Genomic DNA, 27,407 nt, shown 5'->3' on the forward strand with positions numbered 1-27,407 from the left:
GTCTACGTAGTTGCATGGTGCTTTTCAAATTTGATTCGAATCGGCGCTCTCTAGATACTGGTAATGATATTCAGCTTTACAGTTACGGTATTACCGTACGGTACATGCATGCAGCGCTTGATGTGAGTGACAGTACAAACGGATGCATGGGCCCCAAGCGAATTAGTTTGGGCTCGTTATACAGACCACCATCTACAAACACTAATTCCTTCTCGATGCCCGATGCCCTTGCAGAAAAAGCGGTGCCTACTGTAACCTCTGCGTTGAATTCATTCTCCAGTGTCCAGTCTTTTGGGAATTCAGTAAACAGTAGAGCGAGAAACAAGTTGGCAGAGATGGCTTCTTGGTACTGGAGCGGTATAGTAACAGAATATCGCGGCGTTGTCTTTCACGACTCGTTTGATGATGGAAAAGTTCTCTACGCGGATGCGCAGACTATGGAATAGCTTTTGGGATTAGCTGTTTGAGAAAAATTTGGCGCGGTTTCTTTAATAATTATATAACAAAACAAGAAAATTTTTCAAAATAGTACAAGTAAACTGGAAATATATCAATAGTTTTGACGCGGACTGTAGATAACATAGTACAAAATTTAATGTTTTAGCAAAAGTAAATAGAGAAGCACACTAAATCCTCGGCCGGTGTATGTAATCACATATCTCGTTACGTGATAATGTTTTGCATACTGAGGTTTTAGCCCAGCCACTCGTCTCAGCTAAAGTTTCCAAATCATTCGTCTATCTAGACAAAGGTGCAAAGCCGCGTCTCTAGACTTGCGTACTTACAGGTCAGGCGCTTTGTCGGGCGTCAGCTAATATGGGCAGAAGAACAGGAGTTGCCGTACGGATTAGAAGCGAGACGCCAGCCGCTGTACAAGTTCATTGCTTTGCACATTGTCTCGATCTTTGTCTTCAGGATGTTGGTCGCCAAAGCCAAATTCTTCGAAATACTCTCGATCTAGTTGGGGAAATAGCCAATCTTACACGGTACTCTCCCAAACGACAGCACCTATTTTCACAGAAAATCCGAGAAAAGATAATGGTAGGAACTGCAGAAGATGAAAACAATCGGTTCTCTAAGTCAAACCGGTATCAAGCCGTTGTGCCCCACAAGATGGACAGTGCGTACAGGAGTAATCGATGCCGTGATCGTAAACTACAGTGTTCTCTTGGAGACAATGAAAGAGATCGCCGAGACGACCAAGGATGAGTACGGTCTAAAGGCAAATGAGATTTTTGCTGCACTGGGAAAATTCCACACGTTATTTGATCTCAAACTTGGTCATCTTGTTTTCAGTGCAGCCGAGAAGGTATCCAGAACATTACGAGGAATAGACACATCTATCCAGGAAGCGATGAAGTGCGTAGAAATTGCAAAGAACTTTTATAGACGGCATAGGGTGGACGTTGAATTTGAGAAGTTTTACGCTCTCGTCTTCAAACAGTCTACAGAGCTTGGCTTGGAAAATCCACGTATTGGCAGACGAAGGAGACTACCTTTACGGTTAGACGACGGAAGTGCACCACATACACACGAAACACCAAAAGATTTCTACCGCCAGCAGTATTTCGAAGCGTGCGATATTCTTCTTAGAGATCTCGAAGACAGGTTTTGTCAGGAAGAGGTGTCGAATCCTCTCTTAAGCATCGAGTCTCTGTTGGTAGACGCAGCAAACGGAAGAGAATATGAGGAAACGTGGGAAAAGTTCTGTAGATCCTTCTACAAGAACGACTTATGCGTTGACCGGCTGTATTCCCAGCTAAAGATAATGTGTGATACTGTGCATGAGGCTGTGCCACAAGACTGAAGTAACTAAGGTGACAAGTATTCGAACAATCTGTGAAGTTCTTAGAGTAGACAACGGCAAAAAGGAACTGCTGTCGGAAGTTCACAAACTGCTTCGTCTTTTCTGACAGTGCCCATATCGTCTGCTACTTTCGAGAGAACTTTCTCTGCGCTGAAGAGAGTTAAAATATATTTGCGCAATAGCATGACGCAACAGAGACTAAATAACTGCCTGGTGGTGCACGTGTATAAGGAAATTACTGATGAGTTAGATTTAGGTGTTATTGCTCAAAGTTTTGTTTTAGCAGATGATTCAAGAAAAAGACATTTTGGTTGTTTTTAGATTAAACGTTTTTTATTGCAGTTTGTGATCGCCGGTTAAGTTGAGAAAGTGTCTCAAAGCATGATGAGTCTATTATAGTTATAAAGTTCTAGACTGTATACCGTATCACTAAACAGATAGTCTATATCTGAACCCACTATTTCAATATTATATACACAATATATATCCGTACGTAGATTCGTTTAAGAGGTATTTGTACGTGCTTAATTTGCTAAATGTTCCGGATTTCATGGCTTGCCCCCCCCCAACTTGCAAGACGCTCCGCCGCCGCTGCATAGTCCCTGCTTGATGAAACCCCCTTTGATCCGCCACTGGTGTAATGCAGTCCATTCCACGTCGAGTCACTCCCAACTCAACGTCGTTTGTAAATCGATCTGCACTCTTACCGTTCTGGAGCACACACGATAGCTATTGACTCTTTCATCGGTCTCTAATACGAGTAGTGACAATGAAGGTCAACACTTGACGTAGATAAAACAGCCATGAGAGGGCTCAATCTGTAAACACGATTCCTTCGGTTCGTTTAAAGAGTATAATGAAAGATTTATATTGGGTTACGTGAATCCATCCCACGGTCATAAGCTCGTGTTCAAGTTGATAAAACGCCAAGTCATCTTCGTCATACGTTGTACAGAAAAATGAATTTCCCGTTTGTTCAGGAATGAGAATATGAGTTACGTACAACACTCCATTGATCTACAAACAGAACAAACAGTTAATTAATGAGAACTGCTCGTGCATAACGCAAGAAACAAACAAACAAACAAACACACACACACAGAGTACACAATCGATCAACGTCCATCTCTAAGTACTCACTTCTTTTCCGCAAAGAATCCCACCAGTCTCGATGTCGTCCATGGTATTTGACGCAGATGCTGCTAGAAACTGATCAACAAGTCTTTCACGCACTCGTATTATTCTCATTCTATTCTCAGTTCTTGTATCTAGTAGAGAAGCGATATAAATCTCAAGACATCAAGTCACCACTATATTATATTATAAATCTTCCATAACTAACTTGCAATACCAATACGTTCCGTTTCATCAGGTCTAGTGTCGGAGGAAGCTGCACAATTTTCTCCTTCTGCCTGTTTATTGCATTCCAACGTTATTTCTCCTGGACTAAGACAACGTTTATCAGACGATGGATTGGGAGGTCGAAGGAACATATCAGATAAAGCATTGGAAATTGCTAGATGACAAGAGAAGAAGATTAATTCACACACAGACAGCACGCAGATGTAAGTACAAGACGACTTACCAATCGTTGCACTCGAACACGACATGTCGACTGGACTGGCAGTCGTGCAATCAAAGTCGGACAGTCGTTGCTTCGTTCGATTGTCGACATCGGACGAGGATGCGCTGTCTTGCTTCGAATTCTTCTCTTCTTCACCGATAGATTTGGAAGGAGTGACGATTTGCTCGTTGCTACCAGCCGACCCTTCAGAAATCGATCCGATTGTTTCTTTTCCTTTTCTCGTTTCTCTCTCGACGTCTCGACGAGGTGCAACTTCGACATCATGTTTCGCTTCTTCGTTTTCTTGTTGTTTTGGCTCATCTTCTCGAACCGATTCTTCTTCTTCTTCTTTCATTTCATCTTTCTCTTCTTCCTCCCTAGTTTCTTCCAACGATTCCTTCGTTTGTCGTTCCCCTACTTCTATTTTATCTTCCTCTCGCTGATATCTTTCTTCAAGGTTTGACCGTTGCGATTCTTGATGTTTGTTGTTATCTCTTTGTCTGTCATCATCATCTCTCACTTCTACGGCCACAGTTTCATCTTCTCTTCCGCTAGTATTCGTTCGCGGTGAATTCTAAACGTGAGAACAACAACAAATTATGTATATATATATATATATATATATATATATATGATATCTTGTCGAATTAATGCTAAAAATGTAAACGAACCGAACAGCTAGCGATTTGCTGCGCAGCGCACGACTCTCGAGGCCGAGCACGGGTCCTGTCAAAAATAGCGCGCGTTAGACAATTATCTTGGACGTTGCCAAGAGACAAAAACACCGACAACACGACAAGACATTTGCTTCGTTCACTGTTACCCTTTACCTTTTATCTTTTCGGCGTTCATGATTTTCGACATCTGAAACAAGCAAAAATCTCATCACAATAGCGAAAACTCAAAAAATTTAATGCGAATTTTTATGTTCATGTACCACGTTCCGCAACACATGGAACTCTCTATCATATCGATGAACGTCAATTTCTCACCATTTTCGTCGTCAGTAATTGGTTTTGAACAACAACACCCCATAGATACGCTAATCTCTGGAGCAAAGCACCGATGCACACGCACACTGGAAACTCCAATAGGCAAGTGACGAAAACAAACGACCATTGTGAACAAACACATACAAACCGCATGCGCTCTCAGTCGGCCAATCGCTTTCTTACAACATATCCACATTGTGAAAAGCAAAAACATCCAAAATTAAATGTATTTTACATTGTGGGTTTTTACATTTCTTTCTTCCACTAGCAATTAACTATCTAGACTTTACCTATCGAGCTCTCGATTACTTACGCTGGATAGTTACATTATTACTGTATTGATCCGTCGTTCGCGTATATCTTCATTTGCATCTGCGCTATCGAGTATAGATACGGTCGGTCGCACGTCAGACGACTACTATACCCTTAGCCCGGATACCCGGGCCTCGGGTAATAATGTCGTTTGTCACTAGAGAAACATAATCTTGCGTAGCCAGAAGGATGTAGGTGAGATGGTCTGGCTATCCGAGACTAAGAGAAACACTCTAGAATGTACAATGAAATTTCCTCATTAAAAAATTCTTTTCTGTTATTGACTTGATTAAATTTGTGAATGTTTGTAATTGAGACGAGAAAAATTCAGTACCCAACTTGCTAATCATTTGCGGCGAAATTTTGCCAATGGTTACATTCACCTAGAGAGTCTAATCGCAAACGGTTCACGTGTAGAGCATACATGTAGACAGGACTAAGTAGTAGTAGCTGTGGTATATACTGTAGTAGCATATAGTAAGGATGGACACATACGGGGAAGAACACATACGGGGAAGTACTTATCCGGGGAATAGATATACGTGTCTAGCTAGCGCGGGAAGCACAGTGTTACATCACCAGCACATACTACATGGTGACAGGAGTGGGATCCTTTAATATAGCTCTACTGCGATTTTGCTCATCCGGAAATGGCATCAACGGTTTGAGCGCCTTCTGGGTTAGCCACAAAGGAAGATTCGACCCAGCTAGCGATATGATCAGCACCCTCATAGACGCTAGGCATGTGGGCGATCGGGCAGACAACATTCTCACACCTTCCGACCAAAGTACGTATTATCTCGTCGACTCGCCGAATGTCCAATCGGCCCGGTGCAGGACGAGAACGTACAGACTATACAGGTTGAGGACACGCCCTACCTACTCCCGTTGTGGATGGGCGGAGCAGTGCATGACAAGTTGTTCACAGTAGACACAGCCGCAGATGTCACGGTCATTCCAGAATCTGTTTACAAACGAGAACACTTCAAAAACACTCTGGAAAAATCTACCAAAATACTCAGAGGACCTACTAAACATGTCTGTGGTTTTCCCCAAGCAACATGTACTGAGCAAAGGAAACGTCACCCACTGATCGAATATGTTGTCAATTGCAAGGATCTCCATGCACCACTACTAGGCAGGCCAGCTATTGAGAAATTTAACATTGTGTTGTTCATTGGCCATCTTAATTCACACTGAGGCAGCGGACAAGTACATAACTCAGTTTCCGTCACTGTTTTCAGGCTTGGGAAAACTTCAACAAGGCTAGACTAACTAACCGCTTGCAAGACAATTAGTACAGAAGAGCAAGAAGACCAGCAGCCTACCCCCATACGACGGGAAGCAGAGCTACTAGCTAACCCTGGCATGCAATGACAAATAGGAGGGACACTGTCGGGAACTCAAACCAGACAAACACACGGCACAGTAACAAGGTGCTAGATATTCGTATCTAGCTAGCGCGAGAAGCAGTGTTCGACAATACGCGGGCAAACTGCACGTAACACAAACGTACACTCTAGCTAAACCAATTTGCAAATGGTTCAACCCATTCGCAAATGGCTTTAGCACCCAGCTAGGCGAATTCCCTGGTCCACTGGCAGGGGCGTAGCGTTGACCCCATCATTTGTAGGCGTGCATGGTCGTAAATATTGTAGACTCTAGATATATACGTGTGAAGACCACAAAGCTGTCTAGCTAGACACCTCCATTTTGGATTTGCCACTGATTCTGCCGTATGTCAGTCAATTAGAAGACAATAAAAGTGGGCGTCCCGTCGTATCGTGAAGTTTCGTCCCCCTTTTTAGTTGGAGGTCACGCCCCGCCCCTCATCTCTGGGTAGCTGTTCGCGAGTGGGCCTACAGTTTACAGTTGACATAGCGCTTCTATACTGTACCTCTATGCCACCACACAATTGCCTGTCTTCCAACACAGTTCAGCGACTTCGCTAGATTCCGAGATGATACAGTATCATACTGTACTGAATACTATTAATCAGTAGGCGTGGTGTTCATGTCAGCCAATGACGCACTGAAACCTAATACGCGCATCCTCGTTGGCTTTGTGCGTTCCGCATTCGGAAATCGTCCTAGTGAGATTTCGTGGCGACATGGCGCAGTCCCAGCAAGACGAGAACGTATGTGGCATTTTGCAAGTTTCCAGTAGAAGCACCGGGCCCCCGTAAAGGGAACATCTCGTGTATTTCTCGCCGTCGATCGAAGTACACTAGAGATCGAATGCTGCCTAGTACACAATTTAACGTTGCCATCGATCTTGCGTAACATTTGCATGCTTCTGCTGGAATGGGGAGCGTGGGTTTAGATTAGCAGACGGACGTTGCAGGTGCTGTTTGTCTAATAGGATCGTACGAGTAGCTCGGACACTGGCAGTTGGAGGCAGTTTGCCTTGTACTTTGTGTATGGATTGGTACTGGTCGGAGTGTGGACTGTTCTGAGCCTACCGACTGTCATCTTCGTCTTGCCTACGGAAACAGAATGTCGACAAAAGGTGCTACCACCCGCGATCGAGTCAGAGGTGAGCCAAACATTGTCTAACTGTTAGAACACCCAAAACATGCGATGTGAATGATTCGATCAGAGTGCGTGCTTCCATGTGTTTGTGTACGTTCGCTTGTATTGTGTGACGTGTGGGGGGTCTATGGGGTTGCGTATGTGGAGGCCCCGTATGTGTGAATGGCTGTGTCCAAGTACAGTAACATATTTGGCCTTTCACTGGGTACCGTTCCACGAAGTCTGCTTGGGCCCTCAGATCAAAAAGGTTACAAATGACGCTTTGAATCTTTGCTGCACTTTCCAAAAAATGGTAGCTAATTTAGCCCAACATTGTCAAGCGAAGAAAAGTTGGCATTACAGAGTCACTTCTAGACAAACACTGATAGTGTGCTGTTGTATGGTTTAATACTATCCAAAGTCAGCAGTCAGCATATGCTGCTTTGACAACTGGAACCGGTCAATGTAAGTAAGTGGGTGGGTGCATCTGACTTTGTGTAACACTAACTATGACTGTTGAAATTTGTTAATTAATTGTAATTATAGAGTTACTGTGAACCACTGAATACAACATCGCTTTGCTACGACTTCGTAGCAAGCCGGTCGTCCAACATGGTGTGGATTCGTCAAAATAAAAGCCAGAAAACTATCGAAGCTGAACTACAGGTAGTAATGCAGCTTCTGTTCCGGTTTGGAACTCCGCGGTGTCTCAAACATGGAAACCCCAAAGAGATGATGTGCCAGCTCGCTTTTCCTGCTTGTGTCGAAGACTCGAAGGGAGTCGAGTATCCCGCTGAAATGTGCCCGTCTCTTTGTCATTTTGCGACTACAAAGTATTGCGTGTTTGAGTTGCTAGCAGCAAAGTCAGCCGTGTACGTGGACCGAGAAACGTTTGGAATGTTTGATATTCCAGACTGTGGGACCTTGCCTATAGAAAATGACATCATCTATTCTTGTGGAGCCTACAGACGGAACACATCGTCTATGATCGAAGAGCCAGGTGAGATGTTCTACGCTAGGTTCGTTGTATTCTGTTGTTTCAAGGTGGCTGTTTATTGTCGTCAAGGTACTAGTACTACAGGTCCAGTAATGTGTCCTGCACCTCTCATTCCTTCTGCGAGTGCTCACATTTCGTGCAGTCCAGAGTGTGGCACTTGGAGTTGGACGTCGTTATCGAGTTCTGATGCAATAGAAATCTGCACTTGGGTCGGATTTATTGTTGGACTACTTGCAGCTGGTGTTGTCTTCTTCACTTGGGCAAGCTGCAGTAGCATGTATGAACGATTTGGAGAGCTGTTAGTTACAAATCAGAATACGGAGTGTTTTGTAGGTGGGCGTTTCCCGACATCATCGTGTTGTACATCAATATTTGTGGTCTTATTGCCTGTAAGTGATGTTTGCTGCCTTTGTGTTTCTATAATGCAAATAGTTGCATTCTAGGTCTTCTTATCGGAGTTGGGCTATCGATGGGCAAAAAGATGGCATACTGTTCTGCCAATGATTGGGCGACAGCCTTTGAGCAGCCGACGAGATTCTGTGCAGCTCAAGGTCAGCTGTTTGGTTTGGTTTAGGCTACATGTTGGCAGGCAGGCAGGTGTTAGTGAACTGGTAGAAATCTAAACTGAAATAGGAATTTATGGTGTTACTATATGCAATCGTATGACATCACAACTTCTATGGACATCATTCACAGCAGTATCTTGAATGGCGGATAAAGCGATTTCCAGTGTAGTCCACCTGATCTATTATCAGATCGGTCAGTTTGTGATTATAGCAGGTCTCTTGATAGAGGAACACTCTGTCGCTTAGCGCTACGCCCACGCAAAGTTGATTGCATAGCTATGTAATTGATATAGAAGGTTGGTCTGAACTACAGGCAAAGCTGGATATGAGAGCGCTAGATATTAGTAGCAAATAGCCTGAAAACAGCGCATACAATGGTCACGTGAGAAACATTCTGTCAATGCGTGCTAACGCGAGGAGCCTTGCTACCATCAAAATGGTGGAAGACACTCGCAAGATGTTGAGAAAATGTGCTCGTAGGTTATGATGTGGACGTGGATGCGCATGCAAGTCTGAAGGGACCAACTGCACTGCATTTGTGTGCTTTGCACTTATCATGACGTACTTATTGCTCACCACATGATCATCGTATACGCTCTGTTTTCACGCTGATATGTAGTGCTCGCATGTTCAAACGTGGTTTTGTGTAAAACGTAACCTATTTGGTGCCTTCGACCTAAGAAAAGATGACAAGTTGGTTTGTGCGCGACCCGAACTCTGCTTCACAACAACAAGATTGCAAAATCGCTCCCGTACGTTTTCCTTATTTGTAACTGTGACTATGCTCTGATATCCAGCTTTGCCTGTAGTTCAGCCCAACCGTCCAACTTTGCGGGGCATGATGCTAACAACGGAGTGTACTGTACCTTGAAAGAAGCAGTTGCATGGTAATAGTGAGTGATCCATTCAAGCCAGTACCAATGTCAGCCATTAGAAAGAGAACAGAGCTCATCAAACAATGCCAACCAACCAGAGTTTGCCATACCACTGGAAATGTTAACCCAAAAAACAAACACTTACACCCAAAGCAACATGTTTAATAGAAATAACGTTGAATTTAAACCACACTCCCGTTTGAATGTTTGTTGTGTCTAGGTGCTATCTACCACTACGTTACCGTTGCTTTGTACATTTGGTGGATGTTTCTGCTGTTAAACAAGACACTTACTATTCTCTGTGATACATCTGCTATATTTATGAAAGAGCATTCTCTTGCCATCCACATAATAGAGTCTGTCATCAGCTGGTGTATTCCTGCCGTCCTAGTGATTGTTGTTTTTTGGAGTGGCGGCAAAACCTATGGACTTCAGAGCACTGACCCACTGGCTTGTGGACCAGTGGATCTTGAAGTGGCTTACTACACATTGTCTCTACCCATGCAGATTGTTTTTGGCATAGCACTTACAGCTGTCATTTTGTTCCATGCTGTCAAGGATTGTAAGGTGAGTGATATGGTCACATGTCTTAATCATAGAGAAAAGACAGTTAATGCATTATTAAATGTTATGCACATCAGTGTTCAAGAAGTTGAAATTAGTGGTGTGGATTATGCCACACTACTTGGCAGTATTATCTGCTGATGTCTAAATTTTGTACGAGATAGTAGGTGTGGCCTTTCATAGCATCTTTCAAGAGTTTGCCACCAGCACCAGTGGGAAACCCATGCTGTCATTAGACAGTCGGTAATTGACATTGTCACTCATTATAGTGCTTATGACATTATATCTGCCCCTCAGAGCTTGTTTTCAAGCTATACCAAGAATTTATTTAGGCTTGTAATAGGGTCATGCAGTAAAGGTAACAGGGAGGATAGAAAAGAAACTTTACGGAGATGTTCTGTTTTTTTATTAATAGTACGTATGATAGGATGCCATTTATCTGAACACTTGGATCCTACACTGCATTTTCAGAATAATGTGTTGATTCACCACATTTGTATACTCTCATAGGTTTTGTCTGAGCCTATGGTGAGATTAAAGTAAACGTTACATATGTAGTAGGGATGTGCAGATGATATGTCAAAAGTGTTACAGTTGGAAGCTGTGGGGTTAGGTACACAGGTGTGAACATAGCCTCAGTACTCCAGACTGCTTTCTGCAAGTGATGGGAGGAGAGAGTGGGAAGAGACAAGAAAGCAGTCTGGAGTACCTAGGCTAGTGTGAACATTATGTAATGAAGACCTCAAACGAGTCTACCTGCTGATGCTTAGGAACTTCATAGCAACCATTATTGGGCTGAGATCATAATTTTTAAGCAATGCAGTCAGTTTTTCTGATATTGATAATCACTGACAGATAGGTATGTACTACATCTACTTGCGGAAATCTTATATGCATGATTTTGTCATTATGTTGATAAAACTTGTATCATTTAAACTTGAAAGCAAATTGACACTCAGTGAATGCTATATGTTTATGTTTTATAGCCAACTTTGATTGTTTGGAGTGGTCAAGAAGTAAGGCGAGTTGTTCCTAAGCCTGTTGGTCGTTTGGAGAAACGCTATCTTATCCTCATCACAGCCTATCCACTGATGTGCCTCCTTGTCTTCCTACCTGGCATTCCAATGATGATGAATGCCAAGAAGCTCGAGTGTTCTCTGGTGGACTATTTTGTTTGCATGACACTTCCAGATCCCAAGCCAACGTGCGAACCTAACTTCAAAGAATACATCTACCCAGAACTCTGGTGCATTGCAGCGCTGTCTACTGGAATTTCTTGCTATGCTTTAGTGTTCTTTGCCTCACTTTCTAAAGAAGCCCGGGCCTGTTGGCGTGGCCACAAGGACAGCTTCCTGCTCTTCATCGGCTTATTACAGCAAAAGTTTCTTCATGTTCCGTGTGATCCTTGTGAGAACTGTGACCCAACTAGACTCAAGAATGGAACACAAGCTGCATCAACTGAGATAGAAGACTTAAGTGATGATATCGGCAGGCGCTATGCCACTGCAGGTGATTGGCAACCACAAAGCACTGCAATGTAACCACAAAGCACTGCAATGTAAAGAAATCAGACACAAAGTTTCTTGCAACTAGTAGAATAGTTGCCTGTCAAGAGGTAGAATTGCAGAGTGACACAAATCAGGGATGTGATTTTATGCAAATAGCGTTCCTAACTACTAGTAACCTCTTTGGTATCACTTATTTTATGTTTAGCCAATGATGACATACCTGTAGTGTTTAGCTAAATGTTGATGTGAGTGTCTGTGTTCATGCCCATGCATATGTTTTGACAGTTTCTGGAAATGAAATCATGCTGCTCCGTCATTCAATTGGTGCTAAATAGCTACAAATGTAATGCAACACCACTTATTTGTCTTATTTGTACAGCCAGGGTTATCCATACCAGATCACAGTCAGTTAATTGCCTCAATCTGGGAGTTTACTAAAGCTTGATCCATTCCCTGACACTTTGCATTCTTGCTGTCAACAGACTGGGGCATAACTTTGCTGGAGACAGACCTTCGATAACAGTAGGTCAGACATACATCACAATGGTAGATATCAGGCTAAGATCATGTGTCCAGCTAGGGCTTTTCCAAGACAACTCCCAACATGCTTACAAGCTGTTTAGCTCCTTTCAAGAATCTACATGTCGTAGACTCTACACGTACATTGTAGAAACAAATGGCATGGTTCATTCTGAAAAGCTTAATACACATACATAAAAGTGTACTGTAAAACACTCGTAATCATTTATTATTCAACACATAATATTGAGGAATTGTTTCAAGTCTTCACAGATAGTGACTGCATGTACTTACATTACAGCTAAAGCAATATAATGTCAGGCACCTTTTAGCTAATGAAATACCATATAGTATGAAATATTGGCAAGAATTTATTTTGGCAAATTGGTGATTTTACAAGTTGTTGCCAATATAAATCTGCCAACATTTTTGCCATAAGAAGACATTGATGTCATCAACCATGTGCACTAGCAATCCTATTGATTTATTAGTGCCCGGAGATGAACCCAGACAAAACTCAGACTTACGTTCTGCTGTGTAACTATAACATACAACTCATACCTATCCTATATATACCAGCGAGGTAAACCACAGTTACGCAGAGGAAAGATAAAAATCGTAGTTATAAGAAATAGATCAATACAACACCTATTGGGAAGCAAGAGGGAGGAGAGAGCATGCATGTTTGGCTGCGATGCTGAGTACAGCCCTATGTGTGAATCTTATCACTGTTTTCATGGTAAGAATAAGGTTCCTGGCAAAAACAATAGCTAGAAGATTATGAATAGCAATTATCAATGGTTGTAGACCAGAATATGAAATCACCAAAATATAATCCACTGATATACTCTTCCAGGAAAATACCAAAACAAGTTACTACCAATATTTCATCTTATGTAGTTGCCACTGTACCACCATACATAAAAAAATGAATGAAAAAGCATAATAAAAATGATACTCCAGAAGAAACTGAATTTGGCATAATACCAGTATAGTACCATGGTGAGTAGGCAAATACTTGAGTTAATGTATAAAAAATATGATATCATGAGACAGCTAGAGTGCAGTATGGATAGCAGAACCACAGTCAGTAGACAGTTAACAATCATTTAAGCTTGCTCTGAATGTCCTTTCTAACATCTGGTGTGTTGGCAAGAACAAACAAATGAATGGGATGATCTTTTGGCATATGCAAGTGAGTGATCACAACCTCATTTGTCTTAACTTCCACACCAGGAATATCAGAAATCTTGCCATTCATAACTTCAAATGTATCAACAACTGATCCAAAGTCTGATGGAAGTTTCAAATTGATCTGGTCAATAGTGTGATCCCATATCTGCCAGTGCAAGTCCTCACCAATTGCACATCCTGGATCATTATATCCTCCATGATTATGGAAACTGACAACAGGCACTATAATTGCATTCTTTGATCTAATGGCTTGGGCCACCGTGTCTGCATTGAGGCCATCTCCATCACTATTAGTCACCATGTCTGTACAATCACCTGTCCTTAAGTACTCACGCACAGCTCCAATATCTTTATTAAATTGACCAAGTGCAGCCCATGTGTCTGGATAATATTGATTCTCAGCAACCTGAGAACAGTACAACACAAATTCACAACGTGCAAACCAATGGCCACAACACATGTAATTTAGTGCCATGACGTCAATCAGTTAGTGCCAAAACGAATTGGTGTTACTTTAAATGCTTCTAATTTGAACTATAAAACAACTGCATGTTTTACCAATCTCGTAGGTGCATGATTTTACCAAGAATCTTCCCCTTTGCAAAATAATTGCATCCCACCCACAGCTATCATTGCCAGACAATTAAGCAACAAGGGTGTGGTCTCGTTTAGCTCACCTGGGCAGTTGCAATGCAATTAAGTTTTTGCTCTATTAAATCATTCTCATGACCCCTTTCTATTTCATGTGTTGTATGCAAAGTTTAAACACTTTAACGCATTTGCTCACATTAAATTCAGACAAACTAGATTTATAACTTTATTGTGAACTACTGAGAATGCTATTTTCAGAGATCTATAAGCTTGATCATTATAAACTGTCTCCATCCTTTTAACATATGGAAGTACTTCATACATGTCATACATGTCATACATAGCAAAGTTCAGGCTACATGTATGTTGATTTATATTGTCATACATTTGAATGCAAGATTCAGACTGACCATCATCATAAATCCATTCATTACCCATCTCACTAAGCCATTCCAATACAATTTCATTTTCCTATTTCCTGTCCACGTCTTTTTCAGCTCTGCTTGCTTTTGTTCAGTTTTAGCCCTATACGTGTGGTGTTGAGCAGCCAGCTACGTAATATACCCACAGTGTAAAATATCATGTCATCCCCATGTAGAACTACAAACAATTAATAATTTACAAATACTTCTATTATTGTTATTATATCTTTTAGCTTTTGTAGAAAAATCGCTTCTACCATAAACTAAATCTCCATGTCTACAACTTCTAATAAATGTGTGTATACTACAGTTGTGCAATTGCTTGTGTCACCATAGTCCACTTGTATATTTTGAAAAAACATCACAGCTGCTAAAGTTAGGATATATGTGCAGAACATTATCATGCACCTGGTCTCCTCCAACTGTGTGAAATCACGGGTTTGTATTTCTATACAATTATGGAATATGCTTTGAAGGTGGATAAGTTACCCACATCGACTTTTCAAAATTCACGTAAATAGCGGTGAATAAGAACCGCCAAAGATATCTTCCAGCTGTTGTTCCATGGCCAACCTCTTCTGGAAGAGCAGAAGAGAATAAAGAATGTGCTCCAGAATGTTCTCAACTAAATCCGTGTTGTTCTTGTTAAACAACTTCAATAAGGGTAAATATGAAAATGAAACATTTCAAAAATTCAAATTCTGACTATAAATATTTATCTACCTAACGACTGACTCGTATTGCAACAAACATTCCTGGTACATCCAGGTTGGCACGTTACCAAACAAAAACTTTTCAGTTCCATCGAGACAAGATATGAAGAAAAACATGAACAGGTGCCCTCATGATGATGAGTCTAATTCAGATTTGCATCTGTCTGACTACTGCTCCACAGGCTCACACAAGTTTGCTACCAGATGATCTAGATACAATTTAGGCTATTTTGTGCACATTTCCTCAAGGTTTGATTTTATAAATATTTTATAATTGCTGACAACCTACACAGATAATACATGCTGTAAATGTCAAATTTGTCCTGTCCCATATATGTCCAACATTCTCTTGCCACTATCTTCAGCTGTTTATTCTTCCATTCCTTTTTTTGGAAGTGTCTCCTTTTCTAGACTTCTGGCTTTCTTAATATATGCCTTTTTAATCCTCTTTTCATCCTTCTTCTTAGCTCTACCATAGCATGCCTCCCTATATCTCCCCAACCCTTTTTACTCATAACTCTCAAACTGCCCATCCCCATCGTTAAACCAAACTACAGCTAGATGCAAAGATAGCTCCAAAGTCGAAAGCCCAGAGAATTCCAACTTTGGAGCAATTAGTCGAAAGCCCAGATAATTCCAACTTTGGAGCAATTCTCCATAAAATATTATTAAATTTCTCATTAACATTAGATGTCCCACCATAAAGGCACTTGCTTAGCAGGTCATCATTGGCTAGCTCCTCATAAGCAGGCTTGCTAAGCACTAAATATTGGCTCTGGAATAACGTCATGGTGGCTGTAGAAGGAAGCATCCTTGTTATATTTACACCATGTGTCCTCACCTTCTGGGCAGCGGTTGTGGATTATCATCTGTTGATGACTTTCAATAATGCATCTGCAATTCCTTCATCACATCAATCAACAATCTTCCTTTCTTGTCTATGCCCTTTCCATCAGCCAGCTTTGTTCCTTTGTTGTCAAGTTCTATTATTTCCAGGCGAGCATACATTCCTTTAGACACATGGCTAGTATATTCTTGCTTGTACACCCAGAGGTCTGAGCCATATGGTGTAGAGTTGTTATTCCTTTGATGGCTTTGCTGTCACCGTCTCCAAGATATTCAGTGTACTATCTTGCTCATCATGTGGCCACAGACCTCTTGAACATGGTCGATCATACTGGACACCCCCATCTGCTATAGTTCTTGTGGCATCCAGACAGATGTTTTGAGAGCCACTCATCATTTTCTGCTGTGCCTTCTTTCTTCTGACACATAATGCAGGCACAGCAGAATGACAACTTCACAAATATGTCCCCCACTTTTCTGACACAATTGCATTTTGCTCACCTACACCATGGATAGATACATAGCCTCTCTTCCACCAGTTTCGATCACCAAACACCCCAATGTCAACTGTACCACGTGGATTTGCTTCATAGAGGTGCCTGCATGAGGATGTCCACAACCTTGGTCATGCTCTTCGGGACTTCTTTGGCAGCTTGCTGCAAAACGATCACGTGACCTTGATAGGACGTGTCTGTCAAGAAATTTGGTGGCATGTTCATAGTGCCACAGAAATGCTTGAGCGGTTCATGTCGACAGCCAATTGTCTCATAGCTATACCATAGCCCTCTATACCAGAATGCAATAAAGACGTCAAACTCTTGCCTAGCCTTTCCGCCCAAAAGTATGATGCAGCGGTAGGGTCTGGCTATGTGAGACTAGAAGAAGATGCCATCTCATAGGACACATCTATGAGCTTTGCTGCAGAACACAACAACTCCATAAGCATTGCTGGCTTCTTTGGCTTGGTGTATATTGATTGCCACAGAACTTATACTTGTGTTGCACAATACCATACTGTAAACATAAATCGAACAAGAAAGAGAAAAAACGAAAAGAATGTGAATGATAACAGCTGATGCACGAATCTGTGACAAGTTCTGCATAGTGCTTCATTATATGTACATCATATTAATGTCAAATGCAGCTGGTTGTTTTTGGCCATTTTTGGCTCCCAACAGCTCCAAAATTTGATTTATTACACTCACATGACTTTGCAACGTCTTCCAGTTATGGCTAGCTGCATTATAGAATCTTTCAGCATTTCATCAACAAGATACGACACTGGCATTTTGTGTAAAGCAAAGTAATATGTTATATATATATATATATATAGTTTGCATATGCAAAAATATCTAAATAGCAATTTTAACCATTCTAACACCATGGTCCTATTATGTTAGTACATAAACCAGTTAAGTGGTCTCTGGCAATGAATACTGACTAATAAATAAATACAGTTGCATGTCACTTATCCGACCCCCTTGGGACCAGACCCCTGTTGGATAAGTGAATATGTTGGATAACTGAAGCTGTTGCAAACTCAACTATTGTTCATATTATACAGCATTTTTCCACATTAGGTATTTTGAATGTAGACGTGAATTTAAATGAACCAAACGTCTTATTGATCTAGAGATAAAAATTATACTTTTCATGATTGATTGTAAATTTACATAATATGCAGGTTATCTGTCATATCATATATATATATATATATATATATATATATATATATATATATATATATATATATATCATCAGCCACGTGGCAAACTGACCTGTCATAACGGGTGGATAAGTGCTGGTGAACGTCGGATAAGTGGATAAGTGAACATGGATAAGTGACACGCGACTGTACCACCTGCCAAGATCCCTTAGGCTTTCCAGTGTAATGGGAAAGAAGGAATCACAATAGGCCCAAGTAGCATCAAATACTATTTTTGTAAATCTATATTAATTAGGCTCATGCAAATCTGCAACAGATTGGCACATACCTCACTTTGAAAGTACATGATACCCTTAGCACATGCTGCAATAACTGACATGGCCTGTATAAGCAGCTCATTTGGTTTGGGCTGACGATGGTGCAAAACAATACTACCAACCTGAGCACAAAGGACACTAAATTTTCACTCGTTCTACAACTAATTACTACACAAGTCATGCCTTTGAATCCCAGCCATCATCAAACGCTTGTGAGTACAGCCAAGTAGGGAGAGGCATATGATTGTTACGAGTAAGTCTCAGATAGTCATAAGAACCACGTGGTGGTGGAGGATGGAGAAACTCTTGAATGTGAGGAGCACAAGCTGCAATATACCTTGGGTACCAAAATGGGTTAAGGTTTGCAACTGGATGTGTTACGAAAGTGAGTTTGCCTTACATGTCCATGCCTTGAATATCAGTTATGCCTGCAAAAATCCCACTACGTCGTGAGCGAGAGCCTCCAATGTAAGTAAGTAACTCTTGTGGGACAGATAGAATTTGTGTCAGTCGAGTACGCACACTGTCATCAATCTGGAAGACAAACAAAAGAGACAATAGAATTTCTCAATTCTACTAAATTTCATCCATTTCTATTGCCAGCAAGTACTAAGTTAGTAAAGCATAAAATCTTGAATTGTGTTTACCTTTGAATCTACCTCATCACCCATAAACATGGCAAGAGCATTGGACAGATTACTGCATTTATCAAGAGGCACGTCTGTTGTTATAAGACCATAAAATCCATACTTTGGAGCCAATTCACTAATAATTTTATGCCCTTCAACAGGATTGCTGCAATGAGTTGATGGATGCTCACGAAAGAAGAATGTATCAAATCCATGCTTTCTTATAAACTCGTAGTTCTTATCATTCATGGTAGGGAACGGGCATTCATCAGACTTTGGCCATGATTCAATTGGAAAGTGAGGAACAGCAACACGACTGCCTGCTACACTGGGAATAGATCCCGACTCCTTGTAGGTTACAACGACTGTCATTAGACTGCCACGTGAAAGATTATAGGCTTGTACTGGAATTTCAAGCATCACAGCTGACTGAGATGAAACTGATAGACTAGCTTTGTTTGACACCATGACAGTTACATCTTGCCCATTGAACAATATTTGGTTTATTGTTCTTGTTTCTGTGTATCCATTGTGAATGTGCACATACACAGTGGACATGTTCATATTTGTGGTAATGTACGTGATGTTACAAAGATTGCTAGCAATTTGAAAAGCACCATTTGCCACCACATCACCTTTGGATGTTTCTAGCTTTAGTGTTGCATTGTTAATGCCATCCCAAAATTTGTCCCTATATTTAAATAAAGAACATGTGTGTGAACATAGTGTACCATTTGAGATACAACTATTGAGCAGAAACAAATTATACACATAAATATAGACCAACACAGCTGCTATTACAACACCATACAGTTGGTTCAGTTTCTATCATATTATTACAAATAGAATGATTAGACATTCCTAGTTTGGATAGTATAGAGAAATTAGCGTCCCTTGGCAAGTCAAGATCATCTTTCTTCTTCTCTTGCATCAGCTCTGCAGAATAACCCTCCGATGTTCCTTTGCAATTTAGTGCAAAAGAAACACATTTGACTGAACAAGTTCAACTGTAGAAATGTCATGGTTTTCTTCGTTTGCTGGACACCATTAGTTGTTCTGCGCCACAGGTATGCCAGTATGTTGGAGAACTAAAACAAACTGTCTGTCTGTCTGTCCGTCTGTCCGTCTGTCTGTCTGTCTGTCTGTCTGTCATGATTTCTTAGATCAAACTAATGCACATTTCTGCAATAAAATTAAAAGACTACAACTAAAATGAAAAGTCTATAAATCACTAGTGCAAGAAAGCTAATGTGGGAAGACCTGAGTGCTGAGAGTCATGGGCTTCTCAGGTCCACAACATAATCCAGACAGTTTCTTTAAGATCACTTGTGCATTGCACCTTTGTGGCTGGATGGAAAAGCGTTTTCTCCAATAGTCCAAAAATTCTGGAGCATTCGGTCTTCCGGTTTCGTCTGATGACTGGTTGGATAGCTTTTCAAGAACTTCCTTCCTTGCTCTCCCCATGTACTGAAGTGCTCGAGAACTAATGGGATAACATTAGATGTTGAGCCTCCAGGCAGTTTGGGCCAGTCATATTTGTCTGTCTGTCTGTCTGTCTGTCTGTGTCTGTCTGCCTGTAACATCAATCACACCAAAACTGCTGGGCCAATCGCCACCAAACCATGCATGAAGACTGCATTCCACACCCCAATGCAAACGGTGTTTCGGTTTTACAAGGAAACACTAGGGACACTCTTTGGGATCCAAGAACCAACCCTAATAGTGAGATCCTCTGATTGCTGCTTTAGTGCCAAGTTGATATCCGACATCCAGTGGAAACAAACGGGTTGTATGATTCTCGTGGAAGTGTCTGGTCGCATTTGTCTGGTTTTGAGCAATTTCATGTCTGCATTGTGACATCTGAGAAGCACTGATTGTATGATTGTATGAAGTTGCAAACTAGTGTAGCCTCTGCATGTTTTCTTCTCAAGTGAAACCGGTCAGACTAACAAGTTTCGTGCATCAAGATGTGGTGAACTAAATGTGTCTAATATTCCCCAGGCAACAATGGGTCCCTCTGATAGTCATTGATAAATTTTATTACATCAGCATGCCACACCCGTCTAATATTCCCCAGGCAATGACAGGTCCCTCTGCTCATCATTTGATAAAGCTGTGAAAGCAAGCAATTTAATATATATAACAAACAGACTATACAATAGTACAAACAAAGAAGTCATAATGCATCTTTCCCCTACCTTTATACAACTATACATACTGTATGAGATAAAATATTGGCAGGGAATTTATTTTGGCAGATTGGCAAATTTTTTAGCAAGTGCCAATATATAATCCACCATAATTTGGCCACCAGAGTATGTTGACGTCATCACCAATGTGAATCAGGCATCATGGCAGTGTGGCTGTATGTCACACGGATGAGGCCACAAGATGCATGGTGACCTCTGCTTGCCATCTGTTGTGCCTACCCTGTCTAGCAGAGAGCTTAAACAGGAGAAGAGGCCATGAAGCTCTCGATGAAGCAGGTGGAGTCGTGCGAGTTAAATTCCATAATTGCAAACTTCTCCGTAACTATATATATATATATATATATATATCAATTATCCAACAACAATGTGCAACTGCCAAAATAAATTCCTGCCAATGTTTCATTTTATGTGGTATGTTAATCCCTTGACTGATGCTGGACAAACAGACATCTGAAGGCAGACATTCCAATCCTTTAATGAGAAGAGCAAGCCCACACATACGTTTTGTAACCGTAAACACACAAAAGAACACACTGAAACTCGTGCAGCTAACAAACTAGAGTTCAAAAGGATCAAATTGAGTCTGTGTGCAGAGTTTGATGCCAAATGAGCTAGCAGTTTTGGTGTTTTAGCCGTACACTCACACCCACACTCACACACACACACACACACACACACACACACACACACACACACACACATTATGGAATGAGTAGTCGGAACGACTAATCTCAATCATGGCTCTGTCTATGTCTGTTTAAACCAATCTGAGCCCAACAGGATCGGCCACATATATCATATATGTAGCCTGTTTACGACAGCTGAGCCGCTTTTCTCTTGTCTATTTTGTTTCAATGAGTCAACTTGTTGGTCCTTAAAGATTGTTGCTGACTCCTTGCAAACAGCTCTCCATAACGTCCAATCTGATGCAATGTTTTCCCATTTGGATACATTCACAACACCACATAATTTCATATTGGATTTGATGGTATCTTTATAGTTGCAACTTTTGTCATCCAGCTGAACTACTTCTATCTCTTAGCTGACCATAAAAGACACCTATTTTGGGGCAGCCTCTCATCAGTCATGCGACACACGACCACACCAACAAAGACTGCACAAGAAATGCTTCGATTTCCAATATTTTACATTTTTTCAAAACCTCCATGTTGGGTAGTTGATCTTGCCATTTGATATTCGCTATCTTGCGGAGACAGCGCATGTGGAATCTGTCTAGTTGTCTGATGTGTCTCCTGTACAAAGTCCAGGTCTCACAACCATAGAGTAGAGTGACAATAATAACAGCACAATATAACTTCACTTTTGTAACTATGCTGATTCCATGTTCATTCCAAAGCCGTCTTGTTAAGCTACCAAAAGCAACACTACCTCTTGTTCAGACGCATAGCAATTCCGTCATCTAGAACAGGGTTTGTGATAATGAACTTCCCAAATATGTGAACTTCTCAACTGATTTAATTAAGTGCTCTTCAATTCACCTTCACAGTTGGAGGTGCGCATGTAGCAGGCTTTGGCTGTAGCAAAACTTCTGTCATTTAATTTCAAACTGATAGTACGTCCAAACCTTTGTGCCGCATTGGCAAAGCAGTCCATGATAAACTGGATATCTTCTAGAAAATGGGCAATGAGAGCGCAATTGTCAGCAAAAAGAAAGTCCCGTACCAAGATGTCTCTGATTTTTGTCTTTGCATTGAATTGACGAATGATAAATATACTTGCATCAGACGTAATTGAAGGTAAATACCTTTACAATTCTTGAATGCAACATTCAACATCATTGCAAACACATTGAATAACAAAGGTGCCAGGACACAGCCTTGTTTGATGCCGTTGGTGACTTCAAATGAATTTGATGAGTCTCCACTGTGTATCACCTTGACTGTCATATCGTCATGAAAGATCTTATTCTGTTCACAAGTTTACTAGGACAGCCAATCCTAGACAGGATTTTCCACAAAAAGTTTCTATTCACAATGTCAAACGCCTTACTAAGGTCAACAAAGACCATGAAAAGATCTTTGTGCTGTTCACGGCATTTCTCCTGTAATTGCCTGGCTGTAAACATCATGTCTGTAGTCCCATGACCAGAGTGAAAGCCACATTGGCTCTCTGGAAGTATGTTGCTAGAGACATGACTGGAGAGCCTGTTCTGTATGATTCGAGCTAGAATTTTTCCTGCAGTGGACAACAGGGAAATGCCACGGTGGTTGTCACAGATAGAACGATCACCTTTGCGCTTGTTTAGGTGAATGATGCATATGGTTGCATCTTTGAAGTTCTTAGGAACTGATTCTTGTTGCCATATGGCTGTATATATATACCCATTGTCTTATGTCAGCAATTTCAAGTATTTGGGTAGTTTCCTTTTGAATAATGCAACTGTTGATGCAGATGTCTCTCATAGGATATCAAAGGCCAGTGCTGCTTTTGGTAAATTGTACAACAGACTCTGGCAAAGGCATGAAATCAAACTAACCACAAAGGTTGCAGTTTACAAAGCAGTAGTCTTATCAGTTCTGTTGTACGGATGCGAGTCATGGACCCTTCTTCGTCGTAACCTCAAAAGTTTGGAGAGTTTTCATCTGCGATGTCTTCGCCGCATATGTGGAATCCAGTGGACTGACTATATACCCAACACAGAAGTGTTATCTCGTTGCAACATCAGTGGCATTGAATCTTTTGTTATGAAATGCCAATTTCGCTGGGCTGGTCACATGTCTCAAATGCCTAATGATAGAATTCCCAAACAACTCCTTTTTGGTCAACTGGAACAGGGCCATCGTCATCAAGGTGGTCCTAAATTACGTTATAAAGATTCTATCAAGGCTAATATGAAATCTTGTGGGATTGACTTCCTGCATTTTGAGAAACTATCCAGTGATAGAACAAACTGGAGATCTCTCTGCCATTCATCACTCCAACAGTTTGAAGAAAATCGTATTAGACATCTTCAAGCTCAACGTCAGAAACGGAAAGAACAAATTGTTCCTACCAACAAGTCATTTGTTTGTCAATCTTGTGGAAAGGAATGCCGTTCAAAAGCAGGTGTTAAATCCCACCAGAGACACAGAGGACACTAAAGAGAGTCATCACTGTTATCAGTGGACATGCCATCATATATATATATATATATATATATATATAGTTAAAGTAACTTTCCTATCAGATGTTTACCACCAAATCTAAAGATTTCAGAAGGCAAACCATCTGAACCTGACGCTTTCCCAGATGACATCTGATCAATTGCCTTGGTCACTTCGTCCATAGTTGGATTTTCTATGAGTTGGTCTTGCCATGGCCACTCAGGTAATTCTTCCAACACTGTTTCATCAACAACAGATGAATGATTCAGAGCTAATTAAAAATGTTCAGCCCATCTTTGTATAATTTCATTGTGATTAGTGAGTAGACATAAGACATCACTGGGAGAGATGGGTGTGAACCCCTTACACTGAGGACCAAACACTGTCTTCAAACTGATATAAAAACGCTTCATATAGTGCTCATCTGCTGCCTTTTGTATAGATGTGCTTGATCTTGCCACCACTTCTCTTTCATTATCTGTAGCTTTACTTGCACAGATTGCCTCAGACAATTGTAGATCAGTCTCTTAGACTTAGATCTATTGTTAGTAATCCAATCGTTATGAGCCTTGCGCATACTTTGAAGGAGACTCTGAATAGAAGAATCATTCATGTCAAACTAGTCTTGATGTTTATGCTTGGTATGACCTACACTCCCAGATGCACATTGGTAAGTTTTTGATTTCAATTCGATCCAGAGGGACTTAATGTCCTCAGAATCCATTGTATCATATGTTGGAACTGACGTCTAGTGTCGTTCAGGTGTAGATTCTCGACACATAATTTTCTTACAAACTTGGATCTGCCTGAATGATGTTTGGTTTTGATAACTAGAGAAGTGGTACATCTCACTAAACGATGGTCAGACTAGCAGCCAGATCCTCTCATAGCTCGAGTTAGTCTGATGTCTCGTAAGTCGCGTTGCCTTACAATGACATAATCCAGAAGATGCCAGTGATGTGAGCGTGGATGGATCCACGTTGTCTCCTTTTATTGAATTTTTGAAAGACAGTATTTGTTATTATAAGGGCATTCTGGGCACAGGTAGAAAGAAGCAGAGTTCCATTTGAATTTTCTTTTCCCATAGCATGATGGCCAATCACCTTGCTCCAAGCAGAGTTGTCACAACCAACACGAGCATTAAAGTCCCCAAGCAGGACTAATTAGTGGTTGCTTGGAACCAAATCAGCCACTCTGGTCAAGTCTTCATAGAATCGTTCTTTAGCTTCATCTGAAGCCATAAGAGTCGGTGTACAGGAACTGATAATTAAGTGTAGCATATCGATCATGTGAAAGACTCACATGTAATGACATTAAACGAGAGTCTATTCCTTTTAAAAGAAACTCAAACTGGCATAGAGTACTGGTTTTAATAGCAAAACCCACACCAGCTTGGTGTTTTTCACCTTCTGGCACACCTGGCCAGAAGAAGGTGTAACTAGGACCAATTTCTTCTAAATTTGATTCACCAGCCAAATGTGTCTCACTGAGAGCAGCAATATCGATGTCATACTGCCTAAACTCTCTACCAATAATAGCAGTACGACGTCATTACTTACATTATTTCTATTGTCTTGTAAGGTTCAAACATTCCATGTTGCAAGGGTAAGTTCAACTTGGTTTATTAAGTTTCTTTCGACCGCATACTAAAAGCCCAGTTGACCGTAGTAAGCCAACAAGGTATAAGAGAAGCAAACTTTGTTTAGGGTTCCGTTTATCATCCCTTCTCCTAATAGAGAGAGCAGTGCTGTCCCTGAAAAGGGCTGCTCTGACACTTAGGCAAGATACGACCAATACCGTTGCTCCAGTCAGTATCGAACGACTATCACACCTGAGCTGCCAATGTGCAGGTTCAAGACTAAGGGCTTCAATGTCATTCTACACCTGCCACAATCACCTCTAGCCCAACGCCGTTGGACTTGAATAGAAGACACAGAGATAATAAAGAAATAAATACAAATAATGTCATGAAGACCTGCACATTGAATTGATTAAAGTGAGATGGGCGTGTGCAGAACCAATCCCACTCTCTCTTTCCAAAACTCACCAAATGTTGACAGGTGTAGACATACAACATGCCAAGCGACAAGCATGGACACAGTAAGCTGTCCACAATCTTAAAACAAGGAACTGCACTTCAAAGCAAAAGTGACCACAGTTGCTTACGAATACTGAAAGCTCCTCTGACCAATTCAGACATTGGCAATAGCCTATTTAATGGCGCCCAAACTCGCCGTGTCCAGTATCGTCATAAAGCACATGTGATATCTTATAGATACAATAGTGCCATCTATTGCCCCATCACACTCTGATGGTAAAGTACTGCCGCCAGACCGTCCGCGACTGCTTATTCGTCAGGTCAAACCTGCTTATCTTGCAGCTAACATCTATATCTAAGGGCTTCTTTACTATCCGCAACCAGTGGACATGCTTGGTAGCAGATGGAGCTGCTACTGGAAATAGAAGCCAGCTTCCAACACACACACACACACACACACACACACACACACACACACACACACACACACACACACAATGCCTTTACAAAGAGCTCAGAACGAATTTAGAACACAACCAACACCTTGTGTGAAATGAAATCCAAAATGACTTCCCTTTAACCAGTGGGTTGTCATACACCTTTAGCCAGTCAATGTCCCAGTTTCCACTCACCAGCTGCACCTGTTTGCCATTCAGATAAACATTCCCCACATTTCCCCCTGCTGCAGCAACCCCAACAATATGAAACCTGCCGCCATTCACAGGATCTGGTAAATTGACTTCTCGGTAAACGTCATAGGGATAGAAGAAATCCTTGCGATAACTTGCATATAGTTCATCAGATGCAATTACAGCATCCCAAAGGAAAATCAAATGCAAAATCTACACAAATGCCATGAAAAGTTACAATTACCAAATGTTGACCCTTGTGTTGCACTGAACACTCAACCAGTTCACAGATAAGAAATATCTAGCCATCCTCATTTTTATAGTTTCAATGGCTTAACATCAATATCTCAAGTCTCTTGTCCTGACTAAGTTGTATTCATCAATCAATAGTTGTTTCTCATGATTATAATTACTTAAATTCCCATGACTATTTGTGTTAGGACTGTTGGTCTTGAGCCTTCATTTCAATCAATCTGCTTGTTTGCTTGATGTTGCAGTTGTGGTGTGGTGTGGTGTGTGTGTGTGTGTGTGTGTGTGTGTGTGTGTGTGTGTGTGTGTGTGTGTGTGTGTGTGTGTGTGTGTGTGTGTGTGTGTGTGTGTGTGTGGACAATTGTTCTAATTAGCAGCTGATCATCACTAGCGAACAGACACACGTCCAAATCATGTCAGAAACCTGCAGTCCTACACTACTGTACACCTGCAATCCTCCCCTGAGTGAATGCAACAACTCACCTGATGACGCACGGCCATATGTATTGACGCCTTCTTACTGGTCTACTACAAAATTCGAGTCAAGGTGTCACGAAGTCGCTCAGACAACAGGACAGTCAACAG

General features: G+C 41.2%; 3 protein-coding genes across 3 annotated transcripts; 1 reads left to right on the forward strand and 2 right to left on the reverse strand.

Annotated features, from left to right (window-relative positions):
- Positions 1-2,186: 2,186 nt before the first annotated feature.
- LOC134183290 (STAM-binding protein-like) lies at positions 2,187-6,618 on the reverse strand. Its single transcript, XM_062650788.1, has 8 exons — positions 6,573-6,618; positions 4,202-4,235; positions 4,043-4,097; positions 3,393-3,945; positions 3,150-3,323; positions 2,948-3,075; positions 2,687-2,824; positions 2,187-2,625 (listed from the first exon to the last, which is right to left on the reverse strand). Exons 4-8 carry the CDS (start codon positions 3,724-3,726, stop codon positions 2,584-2,586), a joined length of 816 nt encoding a protein of 271 aa, XP_062506772.1. The 5' UTR covers positions 3,727-3,945; positions 4,043-4,097; positions 4,202-4,235; positions 6,573-6,618; the 3' UTR covers positions 2,187-2,583.
- Positions 6,619-6,733: 115 nt separating this feature from the next.
- Positions 6,734-12,016, forward strand: LOC134183280 (uncharacterized). Its single transcript, XM_062650776.1, has 8 exons — positions 6,734-6,812; positions 7,037-7,210; positions 7,732-8,185; positions 8,252-8,459; positions 8,516-8,571; positions 8,626-8,733; positions 9,844-10,190; positions 11,174-12,016. Exons 1-8 carry the CDS (start codon positions 6,786-6,788, stop codon positions 11,726-11,728), a joined length of 1,929 nt encoding a protein of 642 aa, XP_062506760.1. The 5' UTR covers positions 6,734-6,785; the 3' UTR covers positions 11,729-12,016.
- Positions 12,017-13,036: 1,020 nt separating this feature from the next.
- On the reverse strand, positions 13,037-27,406 carry LOC134192100 (uncharacterized). Its single transcript, XM_062660793.1, has 7 exons — positions 27,306-27,406; positions 26,488-26,786; positions 18,611-19,283; positions 18,364-18,497; positions 18,147-18,300; positions 17,975-18,085; positions 13,037-13,814 (listed from the first exon to the last, which is right to left on the reverse strand). Exons 1-7 carry the CDS (start codon positions 27,321-27,323, stop codon positions 13,320-13,322), a joined length of 1,884 nt encoding a protein of 627 aa, XP_062516777.1. The 5' UTR covers positions 27,324-27,406; the 3' UTR covers positions 13,037-13,319.
- Position 27,407: the final 1 nt, after the last annotated feature.

This window comes from Corticium candelabrum, chromosome 1, assembly GCF_963422355.1.
Source record: "Corticium candelabrum chromosome 1, ooCorCand1.1, whole genome shotgun sequence".
NCBI lineage: Eukaryota > Metazoa > Porifera > Homoscleromorpha > Homosclerophorida > Plakinidae > Corticium > Corticium candelabrum.

Excerpts from the sequence above, each read along its gene's own strand:
- LOC134183280 (XM_062650776.1), top strand. The coding sequence starts at position 6,786 with ATGGCGCAGTCCCAGCAAGACGAGAAC. Across the intron at positions 8,734-9,843 it reads GAGATTCTGTGCAGCTCAAG|GTGCTATCTACCACTACGTT; the intron begins GTCAGCTGTTTG and ends TGTTGTGTCTAG. Across the intron at positions 10,191-11,173 it reads ATGCTGTCAAGGATTGTAAG|CCAACTTTGATTGTTTGGAG; the intron begins GTGAGTGATATG and ends TATGTTTTATAG.
- LOC134192100 (XM_062660793.1), bottom strand. Across the intron at positions 18,086-18,146 it reads ATGATGGCTGGGATTCAAAG|GTTGGTAGTATTGTTTTGCA; the intron begins GCATGACTTGTG and ends CTTTGTGCTCAG. Across the intron at positions 13,815-17,974 it reads TCATGTACTTTCAAAGTGAG|GTTGCTGAGAATCAATATTA; the intron begins GTATGTGCCAAT and ends TACTGTTCTCAG.
- LOC134183290 (XM_062650788.1), bottom strand. The coding sequence starts at position 3,726 with ATGAAAGAAGAAGAAGAAGAATCGGTTCGAGAAGATGAGCCAAAACAA. Across the intron at positions 3,324-3,392 it reads GTGTTCGAGTGCAACGATTG|CAATTTCCAATGCTTTATCT; the intron begins GTAAGTCGTCTT and ends CTTGTCATCTAG. Across the intron at positions 2,825-2,947 it reads GGATTCTTTGCGGAAAAGAA|ATCAATGGAGTGTTGTACGT; the intron begins GTGAGTACTTAG and ends TTCTGTTTGTAG.